Genomic DNA, 12,355 nt, shown 5'->3' with positions numbered 1-12,355 from the left:
GGCACAAGCACATTACAAATATTGCTTCCTCTGCATCTAAAAAACTTGGTTTTCTCTTTTGCTCTCGGTGTTACTTTTCTTCCAAACAGCTGCTCACTCTGTATAAATCGCAAATCCACCCTGCATGGAATATTGTTCCCACATTTGGGGTGGTGCCCCCAAAACCTCTATCAGGCTTCTTGATTCCATTCAGAAGAGAGCAGTTATGTTAATTAATGATTCATCTCTTACAGAGTCTCTCCACTCGCTTTCTCATAGACATACTGTTTCTGCTGCATGCCTCTTCTACAGATACTTCCACGGGCACTGTTCTTCTGAATTGGCTTCTATAATTCCCACTCTCTCTTTCAAAACAGTCCGAACACGTGCTGCCACCAGCCAACATCCATTTACTGTTCAACTTCAAACCCACAGAACCAACTTTTCATCTTCCTCATTTATTCATTCAACTGCCGTTTTCTGGAACAACCTTCCTTCATACATATTGCCTGAAAAGTACAATCTACAGAAGTTCAAGTCCAATGTCAACAAATATCTTCTTTCGTCTTCTCAACCTCCAACCCAAGCACGGTACTAAGTACTATAGGTTCTAATACCTCTCGTGTTTGGGGTTCACATAAAAAAAAAAAAAAATGCAGCATCAGCCAAAAAAAAAAAAAAATCGTTCCAAATACCTGTCCAGCTCAGCCTTAAATTTATTTAGGCTATCAACTTCCACAACAAAGGATGGAAGTTTGTTCCACCAACCAACTACCCGCTGGCTAAAGGCAAACTTCTGCACATCTGTCTTTCCTCAATTTGAATTTCAGAATGAAGAGCAGATTCTGAAAATTTATTTATGTTTTTTATATGACTGAAGATTTCAGTGAAGAGGAAACATGTTTCACTGTAATAACATAAAAACACAGAGAATTCCAGCTATTGGTATTATCGAAAATGCAATAGGATTGAGTTTCCTACAGGTTTATAACAGATTGTACAGACAAAAAAAAAACCCAATAAACTGAAAAATGCAAATTATTTTTATTGTTTTATGGTTGTGACCTCTAGAAATGTGACCTCCAGTAATGTGCTTTAGAAAAATATCACAGAGGTATTGAAAATTGATTCTTATAACCAAAGATGTGATTCTAATAAACAATGAAAGTGTAGTGCATTTTATTGATTTGAATTGGTTCTTTGAAATTTGATTCTATAAAGGGACTGATTCCAATAACCAGTGATCGCTATAACTGGCGCTTACTGTATTTCATAAGAATCATTTTTCAGCTTGTATGTGAAAGAAAATAAAAGCAGAATTACATTGTTCTCATTATTGTTTAGGCACTGCCCTAAATAAATATTAATTCTTATTAGAGATAAAATAAGCTATCTGTACAGAAACTGATAAATTAAAATTTAAATAAGCAATTCAAAAATTTTGAACTGTTCTCAATTTGAACTGACTTTTCACAAGCAGCTTTAATCACAGAAGATAAAACATACCTTTGCCCAATCTGGTTTTAATTTAATTGTTTCTTTCGCATCTTCCATGGCATAATAATACTGCTCCATTTTAAGAAAAGCTGCAGAGCGATTGCTGTAGAGTTGATATTGGTTTGGATCAAGTTTAATAGCATGTGTGTAATAGAAAACTGCCTCAGCAAAGCGACCTTGCTTTAAACTTTGATTCCCTTTTTCTTTTATTTCTGATACTTGCTGCATCTAAAAAGAAAAAAAATTTAATTTAGTATCCATAGGGGCATCACTCTACAGGAGGGAGAAAAACTGATAACTACTTCACACAAACAAATACTGAGCATATAACATTTATGCTAACATATGAAATAATGATAAAGTGACTGGCTAAAAACAATTTAAAACTTAAAAAAATAGAAATTTTTATTATTGCTAAAGTAGAGCTAATAAAGCCAAATAACCTTAAAAATTAAAGTAGTCCAAATAAAATTCAAAGTATAACAGAGGACAGTATAAAGATACTATGAAATGTCAGTTAATAATGTCTGATATTAAAGTTGCAAAAGAACTGACAGCACAGCATAATGATCAATTCAGTTTTGATCAATATATGTTAAAAATTCAAAATAGTAATAATGGTTCTCTAAATATCATGTATTGCTGAAAGAGTTGGAATATTCCACAACTCCAATTTTTCTGAAAGAAAAACAAATTTAAAAAGGCATTGCCATATGATGAAGACTAATTTTAATAATGGGATTTTTTTCACCTTCTAATCTTACTAGAATATCTTCAGAAAGTCAAAGAACATGGTCATCATTATGTGATTTGGCCGTATAAGTGAAACTTGATTATTAGCATCTCTACAATAGGATTCCTATTTTTGAATTTTTTTGTTTTCTCCATAACTTCACTTCAAGGTGGATCACTTCATTTTCCTTGAAGGAAAAGCATTTCTCAGCTTTAAAATATTAAATATCAGCTTAGCTTTGATCAGTTTGTTCATTTTGCTGAATGAAAAGGTCTGAATTTCTAAAAAGAGAAAACTGTGTAATCCTTGCCAATTCTGACTAAACTTGGCCACATCGTGAAACAAATTTCACAAAAACTCCTCCCCTAATGACTGGATTCCAACCCAGACCTTTTCCATGCTCTGGAAGGAAAAGGTCTGGTAATAAATAAAAAACAGCTTTTTCTTATTTTATAATCCTTTTCTAAGAAGTCCATGTACAAGGGGTGGTCAAAAGTTCTGTGAATGGAGTATAAAAAACAGACTTACAAAATTCTATATTCTATCCTTTTTTATTTTTCAATGTATTCATACCAAAGTTCAATACACATATTTAATCTGAAAAGTGAGTAAGCCTTCAGAGAAAAAAAAAAAAACCCCTTCGGGTTGGGCATCAAACCAGGCTTCCATATCTGCTTTTAGCTCTTCATCTTATTTAAAATGAGTTCCACAAAGATGAGACGTGTTTCTAAACAAAAATAGTCACTTCGGGCCAAACCTGGGCTCAGGGAGGGGTTAATTGTTCAAATCCATATTCATGAATTTTAGCCTATGCAACCAGGCTTTGTACTCAGGTGCGTTTTTGTGGAGAAGTAAAAATCTGATGACCCAACTTTTCTAGTCTTTTCTACCCCAAATTGCAGCTTTTAACTTTGGCATAGGGTTGGCATAATATTCTCTGTTATTGTGGTTTTAGGTGCATGGTAATCAATTAACAACAATCCTTTTGTTTCCTAAAAAATTTAGGCCAACACTTCTAGCTGATCAGCTAGAAAGGGGATCTCTAACTCCTTGTTTTGGAGTTGGAGATCCCCTGTGCTTTCATTGCAAGATTTCTAATTTGGATTTATTATCATAAAAGTGTAGTCAAGTTTCATCACCAGCTACCATTAACAGGATAAAAAATCCTGTTAATGGTGATGACTTCACCTTTATTACACATTGTATTTAATCTGCAAAGAATTAAACTCTTCGCAAATTAAATACAATAAATTTTTGAAAGATTAAACTCTGCAATAAGTTGATAATCCTTCAAAAAAATTTCAAGTTGGACATCACACCAGGCTTCCACAGCTGCTTTTACAGTTCATCACCTTTAAATTGAGTTCCACAAAAATGAGACATGGTTTCTGAACAAATAACAGTCACTTGGGGCCCCCAACTGGACTGTATGAAGTGGTTTAATTGTTCAAATCGACATCCATAAATTTTATGCCTGTGCAAACAGACTTTGTGCACAGGTGCAATCATGAGAAACAAAACCTGTTGACCAAACTTTCCTTATCTTTTTCCTCAAAAAGTTTAGTTTATTTGTATAAGTTTATATTCCTAATTTCCCAAATCTTCATAATGTTAGGATACTGAAAATTTCATAAGATCTCTCCATTTTCTTTGTGGAATAAAAATAGATGTGTTTTATCATAGGGCTAGTGTTACATGCAGGTGGGCAAACAGCAGAATGCAAATGAACTTTTCTACACAGTGACAAAACATTTAACAGTTTTCTGTAAAATTTGGATACAATCCATAAAAAAAAATTTACAAATTACACATTCCCATCACAGGGACTTTTTCAGTGAAGGAAACGTTGTTGTTTGAAAGCTATGGTGCAAGGGCAGCTTAGGCTATAATGCACCTATAAGGAAACATTACTGCATCCTTTTTAACTTTTATCTCTTCAGCAGGAGTGGGTCTAGATAATAGCTAAAGGAGGTATAAATCCCCCTACTCATGATAAAAATAAAGTGTATTTTTTTTTTTTTTACTGATACATGATGATTAAAGCTTAATGGTTCCCAAAACTCTGTTTCAGGCCTCTTCAGAAAATTTTGGGTCTGCCATTGTAAGTATTGGCATGGATTTTTAAGGGCATAATGGCAGATGAGGCCAAAATGCATCCTATATAATCAGGGCCGTGCGGTAGATTTTCTCAGTTGATTGATTTAGATTTTATTGGTGCATTAGCAGCTTTGACTATAATGCGCCAAGACCAGGTCACGGGATTTTCTCAGCATGATGCAAGTCTTCGAAATGCCACCCCTATTTTGATTTTGCTGCTTATGCCACCCCCTTACAGTGCCGCCTGATGCGGCCGCCTCTCTGTATCATAGCACGGCACGGCCCTGTATATAATCATTCTACAAGAATATAATAATTTGGTCCAGTTTGGCTCAAGAAATTCATATATGTGTATTTGTTTAAGAAAGATATACAGTTCATATAGATTAGCACTATTTCCAATGATATGGATAAATGATAAAGGTTCTTGCAATCATGACTGAAAGAGGAAAGTACTTTTTTTTTCTTGCTAGTACAACTACTTTCTGTCTGTTTTGTCTGAAGCTGGAAATCTATAATGCCAGTTCCTCTTTGATTTGGAGCAATTTGTTTTTCCTTTATGATTTCTAGATTTCTGACCACTGAAATCTACAGACTTTTTTATATGCTTCAAATAATCCAAGTGTGGTACTTGGTAAATTGCTGGTGTTGTACTGCTTGGTTGTTTGGCTGCCTGATCTGCTCTCTCATTACCTGTGATATCAGAATGCCCTGGGATCCATAAAAACTTCAATGAATGATTTTTATTCCATAGATGGTTTAAGACAGGAGAGTATTTGTTTTATGATGGGATGTGATACTGAAAATTTACTGTCCAATGCAGACACTAAGGGAATTGCATATTACACTAATATCATTACAGAAAGTGTTAATAATCTCTAAGGCCAATTTAATTGCATATAATTCTGATAACTGCTACATTCAATTGGTAGTAGTGATATGAACTCTGTAAAAAAGAGGAAAGACAGCTACGGCCCAATGGTAAAGCCTGTTTTCGAGCTGTGTGTATATATTAGACAGCTTTCTTTCAATGGTATGAATATTGTTGAGAGCATGTCCTTTATGTAGTTGTTTAGTATTTATTTATATCTGCCAGGGATTTCTTTCCCTATTGCAGAAAATAGGTATCAAAGTGAGGGAGATTTACAGACCAGGGTGGATCTGATACATCGGTCTCTTTAAGTATATTGTCAAAATTTATGTTACAGGTGTGTAACAAATCTTTTAGTCTAAAACTAGTTGGTCTACTATCAGTGAGATGATTCATGTGCCTCTACATAAAGACTCTAGACAAGGGATGTTCTAAACATGCCTAGGGCAGTGCAAAGGGCACTGTGTTGGATGATATTAAATCTGGTTAGCACACTTTTTCTAGTTGGGTCATAGAAACAGTAATGAGACCTGATAAGAGCACGATACAAATGTAAAAGTGTATCTATCAGTACCCCATGTCATAGCAGAAATAGAACTAAGTACGTTATGTTTCTTTAAACAAACAGTTTGGAGGTATGTTATATGTGAAACAAAGTTAAGGTTGGTGTCCAACATTAAACCTAGGAAATGAAGATTACAGGTGAGAAGAATCAGATGGTTCTTTAACCTGAGTTCCAGTTCTGGGTATAGCTTACATTTTTTGTAGAAGTGAATTGCAATTGTTTTTTGTTCTCATAAACAGTATCCAATCAGCAGTGCCCATGTCTCTAACTTATTTACAGAAAGTTGCAGCTGTCTTTCGATGGTATAAATATTTTGTGAACAGCAAGATGTAATAAGATCGTCAGCACATAAATAGATGTTCTGTGTTATGGTGTTCAGCCTAAGTGAAAAAAGGGTAGCACTAAGTACTGATCCATGTGCGACACCTTCTTGGGTAAAAAAATTAGAAAGTACAGATTGATAACAGATCTGAAAGGTTCTGTGTTGAAGAAAATTTCTAATGAATTCTGGTAAGTGCCCTTGCAATCCTAGGGAAAAAAGTTCTCTCAATATCCCATACCTCCAAGTAGTGGCAAATGCATTTTCAATATCCAGAACATTACAAGATGTTTATTTTTGACATAAGCATTATGGATGTTAGTTTCGGCTTTCGCCTTTCACCATCAGATCCAAAGTGTATCTATTTTGTCGGAAACCAAATTGATTGTTGTTTATTAGTGTTTTAGTTTCAAGAACCCAGATTAGCCATCTGTGTATCATTCTTTCTAGAGTTTTACTTAGGCAGCCGGTGAGGGAAATTGGTTGGTAATTTTGTGGGAATGACTGAGCTTTTCGTTTAAGAAAAGCTTGTGATTTATCTTTTAGTTTAGGAAAAGCTAAAATAACAGAGTAATGCCAAGAAGAGGGATATGTACCTTCAAGAAAAATCTGGTTATAGAACATTAATAGCAAATTCAAGTCTGTACTGTTTAGATGTTCCAGCATTACATAATATATTCCATCAGGTCCAGGTGCACTGCTGTGTGATCTATTTAATGCTGTTAGGAGTTAAAATAGGTTAAATGGTTGGTTACAGGCAAAATATTGGACAAAACAGTAGTTTATCTTGTACCTTTCTGGTAAACCTTTGATTTGAAGTAAAGAGTTTTCACATGCTGAAGTAGCAGATATTTGGGAGAAAATCTTCAAGGACGTTATTTCTTGAGGAGAAGATATTTCCTGTTCATTCTTGGTTAAGATTGGAGCAGAAGGAGGTAGATATTTACCATTTAGTTGCCGAATCTTTTCCCAGATAAGTCAACTACTAGTATGCTTTGTTGTTGTTGTTTTTTGGTGCAAGGGCTTCTTAGGCCATATTGCACCTATCACCATTATGAATGTTACATATGATGGTGACTGTAATGGCATTACTCAAAAACGATCATATAATTCAATCTTTTTTGTAAAGTGAAAGAACTCCAGCAGATTAGCCTCGTTACCTATGATGTGGCAGAGTGTCAAGGGTTCTTTAAGGTTTGGTAGAAAGATAAAAGAGACTTGGCGGGCAGTGGTGTATAAAGTACACTCAACAAGAATATGCTTCATTGTAAGTGGACAGTTGCCCTGTGTGCATTGTGGAGGATCATTACCTGTGAGGAGGATGGATCGCTGGGTAGAATCCAGCGTTCTTCTATTCACTACTAGTGTGGTCTTATCGTACCATATGGCCGAAGCATATGAGATTGCTGGTATGAAAACTGTCTTATAATAGAGTGCCAGGGTTCTCTTGTTGAGGCCCCAGTCTCTACGTGAGACCCTGGCCACCAGGGCCGAGTAGTTCCTGATCTTCGTTCTGATGTATTTAAGGTGTGGCTGAAAGGATAGTTTGCTGTCTAGGAGAATACCTAAATATTTGAGCTGTGGTGCCAATTTTATCGTGCTCTCATCAATTTTAATTTGGGGTGGTCTACGCAGGTCGAGAGAGCCTTTAAGGAGAATGGATGAGGTTTTCACAGGTGATATTGTGAGAAAGTTCTTTGCTGCCCAAGTTTGAAGCAATCGAAGGGCATGGTTGGCCAGGGTCTCAAGCTGAGCTCTTGAGTTTGCTTCCACTGTAAGGATCAGGTCATCTGCAAAAGCGTGGGATTTGACTTCTCCTAGGTCCATTCTCAAGAACTCATCAAAGACAAGGTTCCAGAGCAATGGGCCCAGCACAGACCCCTCCAGACAGCCTCTGTAGATCTCTTTTACTATATTCTTGTATGGGGTATTGATCTCGACCTTTCTCTGTGATAGGTAATCTTTTATAGTGTTGAATAGATTTATTGGCACCCTGGCCTCCCTCAGCCTACCGAGGACACTTGGCCACCAGAGTGAGTCAAATGCCCCGGCGAAGTCGATGGAGATCAGGAGGAAGTATTTCCTGCTGCATTCCCTCGCTGCAGTGAGCAGGTTTTTCAATGCATCTATTGTGGAGGAACCTGGTTTGAACCCATATTGGTTCACCGCCGGTAGTCCTGCTGCTTCATAGTGCTGGGAAATTCTTTTATGCAGTAATCTTTCGTATAGTTTACTCACCACTGATAGAAGTGCAATGGGTCTATAAGAGTCTGGATTCTCTGGCTGTTTGGTTGGGTTCTTCAAAATTAACTTAATATTTGCTGTCTTCCATTCAGTTGGGTATTTTCCTGCTTCCATACAGCAGTTAAACAGATCCAGCAGAAGCTTCGGTGCATATTCAGCTACCTTTTTAACAATTTCCGGCTCGATCAGATCTAAGCCTGGACATTTCTTGGGTTTGATCCCTGCGACAGTTACTAGGAGCTCCTCCCGTGAGAAAGGGGGCTCCTGCTGTAATGTGTCATAATTCTGGTTTTCTTGGCACAATTGATGCTGTTCTTGTTGGATTGGTATAGCTGGGTCCTTGAAAATAACGCCGAGAATATTTTCCATTGATTGCTCCCAAGTTGTGGTGAGTACACCCTGCGGTGTCCGAGTGGATGTTAAAACTTCGCCTCTGGGGAGTTTGTTGATGGTGACTTTGTAAACCACCCCCCAGGGGTTAGCATTTCCTGTTGTGGAGACCAAGCCCTCCCATGATCTCTTTTTACTTTTCTTGATAGTTTCTGTATAATGATTCCTGACATCTCTGTAGTGCTGCCTAAGCACTTCAACTTCTGCAGCTGGCCAGGTCCTCCGTGCTCTTTGGAAGTCTTTCCTTCTTTTAATTACTTCTCTCCTTAGTTGCTGAATCTCAGGTGTCCACCAGGGAACTGCACCAGGCAGTGGATTTTTTCTTTTTATAGCTGTTGCACTGGCACTTGTAATAATTTCTGTTACCTAGCGTTGGCATGAGTCAGGATCACTCCATTGGTCCAGCATCTCTTGGTTATTTTCTACCGTTGCAGTCAACATGTTCCTGAAGAGCTCCCAGTCTGCTTTACCTATGGCAAATCTGTTATGGAGTTGCTTGATTGGCGATGTTCTTGTTAGAGTTCTGGTAATTTGATATTACACGGTGATCTGATGTTGTCCATGAGCCTTGCACCCTCCAGTTGGTTACGAACGGTGCAATACTTCCTGTAGCAAGAGAGACGTCAATCGTGGACTCCCAAAGAGTGTTGCAAAAGGTCGGAAGCTGGTGTGGCTGATTAAGGACTGAGATCTGGGAGCCAATGAGGAACTCCTCAAGAAGTTGGCCGTTCCTGGTACCCCGTCTGTCCGGTGTTGTGCTAAACCAGGCTGGCGAGCGGCAGTTTACGTCTGCACCAATTATTATCTTTTGATTCGGTAGTACATCAAGGAGGTGTTGTAAGTAATTTATTGCAAAAGTGATTTCTTCTCCGGGCCTACAATATAGTGCGACAATGTAAAAGGCGCCCAAGGCTGTAATAATGTGGGCGCAGGCAGCCCAAGACGTATAAAGTTGTGTAATTCTGGTAGCAGTAATATGTTGGTTCCTGATTAGGATAGCCGCCCAGGGGGTGTCTACATCCGTCTGAATTATCTTGTAGTTCAGAGGATATCCCCTAACACTCTTTGCGTTCACATATGGCTCCTGGAGTATGACAATATCAGCATTTTCTTCGTCCGCTTTGACACGGATTTGGTCGGCCACTGCTCTGGCCCTCTGCGCATTTACTTGAAAGAACTTAATCATAGTAGTGTTAAACTTTTTAATATAACCCGCGCCTGCAGCACAGTGAGTACACCAGCCTTACAAGTAATAGCAGGAACGCTCCCATTAGACCTAGAAATCGTTAGAACTGGAATGCTCTATTACCTTTCCAAAGGAGTCCCAGTTACCTTCCTGAATTTTACGATTGATCCCACTAATAATAGGAAGGCAGAAAAAGTACGCTTACAGAACCACCTGCTACAGGAGTGGCAAAACAGATGGGCTGGTACCACCAAAGGAGAGATCACCCGCAAGTTTTTTCCACAAACAGAGTATACCCGAAATCACCATCATGGTTCTTCCCAGGACTTCATACAACGTACTTAATAACAGGGCATGGCCCCTTCAATGCAAAGCTCGCTGGCTTCAGACTCACAGACAACCCACATTGCACTTGTGGAGATATAGAAGACTGGAACCATCTTATGTTTGACTGTCCCATATATGAAGACCTAAGATGTATTCTAATTGCAAAAGTGAGATATCTTCCAAGAGGACAAGAATTTCTCCTCCTTGAAACCGAGGAGGATTATAAAGCATTGTCACGATTCGCCCAGGACCTCTTCGCGAGAAGAAGGGTACAAATTGCCATTCACTGAGAAAAAGAAGAAATGCCACTCAACCATGACAACGCAAAGACAAAACTAATCACCAACCAGCATTTCTCCTCTTTAAATGAAAGAAGATTAAAACCGAAAAACTTGATGATAGACTGCAAACACAACCTCAACAACCTGAACTGCAAAGACAGGACTTGTTCCAGGAATGACCTACAATCCTAGAAGTTGACATCTTTTTAGAAGAAGTAGAACTCAAATAGAAGACCTACCATGGACTTGACCTCATTGCAGCTCTGCTGCCAGCGCAACAGGCTATACCTGTGCTTTCTTGCACGGTACTTTCTTTCCACTTCCCTGAGGAGGAAAGGAGATGGTTTCACTGTCTCTTCCCCTCCTCGCCCTCCTTTTCCTTCTAGTGGGACATGGGCCTGCCCCACTGACCGCAGGGGTCACCTCCTCTATCGACCCCTTACTTCCTATTTCCTCCCCCCTAGCCTTCAGTCTCTTCCCTACTCTGTTCACTTTCACAGCGTAACCCCACATAGTCTAAATTTAAATCTCTGACCTGGGGTCACCTTCCCTATTGGCTCCATATTTCTGGCTTTCCCCCACCTGTCTTCAGTCTCCCCCCTACTCTGCCTAAACACTAGCGGATGTCAAAATTTAAAAAAAAAAAAAAAAAAATTGTCAAAATTCCAAATGCTTACGAAAACCCCTTTCAGTCTACCTTTCAGCGACTACTTCCCAATACTATTAAATTATTTTATTTATTTATTTTTATATTCTATTTTATTTATTTATTTTTATTTTTTTTATTTATTTTATTTTATTTTATTTATTTATTTTATTTTATTTTATTTATTTATTTTTTTTTTAGGTCCTTGCCACTGAAATCTCAGGAAATTAGGTGGCAGGACCTGCCAGAGTGAAAACGTAAAATTACTGGGTACCTGGTCTGCCTCCCCGAGGCATAGTGTGGACAACGTTGGGCCCCAGCAGGGGTCTAGCGGCTAAATGGCCAGAAGAACAACGAAACACAACACTACACTTACAAAATCCATACACTTTTAAATCTCTGGCCTTCCCAGTGAACTGGTACACCTACAATGAAAGCAACGCGGAGATGGGGGAAATCCCTGGTGCCGTTAGACACGAACACACTATACATTATACTATATACCTGTGAGGAGATAAAGGTGGGTAAGATGAGACTGTGGCCAATTCGCGCTCTGGTTAAGATTACTTCCTCCCTCCTGTTTATACGGAAACTGGAGGTCCATGGCTGCGGTTCAGGTTTTATTTGGAGGAGATTATTATGCGTTTGGGCTTGCCATTGAATCCTCCATTGTTTTTTACACATTTTTCGAATGTTACTTTTGTAGTCAAGATACGGAACGTAATACTGTGATAATTCTCTGTTGGATGGATGTTTAGCGGCATAGTCCGCACATTCGTTTCCTGGTATCCCAGCATGGCCTGGGATGTATGCTTTGTGGTAGTAGATGCAAACTGTATTCATGAGTCTTTTTTGGCTTTTCTTCTAATTTGTCAAGCTTTTGCCTTAAACTAAAGTGACTAGATCCTTAGTATTTCGATGCGGTACGTTGGGGGGGGATTTTACAACCCCCTAGAAAAAATATACACATAAAACATAAATTAAATTCATATACTTCTTTGAACAAAACTTATAAAAAATATCACACTTCTTAAAAAAAAAAAATATATATATATATATATATATATATATTTTTTTTTTTTTTTACAGAAAGGCTGAAATTCAGTATACAGTACCCTCGTGTTATACTACGTGATGAACAGAAGGTTGCGTGAAGGACATGAACTGAGAAAAACAGTTGTAATTAGAAGGGGGGGAAAAAAAACATTTATTAGAGGGGT

The 12,355-nt window shown here is 38.1% G+C and overlaps 1 protein-coding gene across 5 annotated transcripts in view; it reads right to left on the bottom strand.

Moving 5' to 3' along the window:
- Positions 1–12,355, bottom strand: part of LOC150090899 (uncharacterized) — a 175,951-nt gene that overhangs the window by 132,464 nt on the left and 31,132 nt on the right. For all 5 annotated transcript variants that reach the window (XM_090380587.1, XM_090380581.1, XM_090380573.1 and 2 more), the window contains exon 3: positions 1,486–1,704. In XM_090380587.1, the coding sequence (XP_090236713.1) occupies positions 1,486–1,704 (219 nt within the window). The remainder of the gene's footprint in view (positions 1–1,485; positions 1,705–12,355) is intronic.

This window comes from Mastigoproctus giganteus, chromosome 1 (genome assembly GCF_048544385.1).
Source record: "Mastigoproctus giganteus isolate SK-2022 chromosome 1, ASM4854438v1, whole genome shotgun sequence".
In the NCBI taxonomy this organism is placed as follows: domain Eukaryota; kingdom Metazoa; phylum Arthropoda; class Arachnida; order Uropygi; family Thelyphonidae; genus Mastigoproctus; species Mastigoproctus giganteus.
Note: the sequence above shows the minus strand (reverse complement) of the source record. Positions and strands in the feature narration are given on the sequence as shown.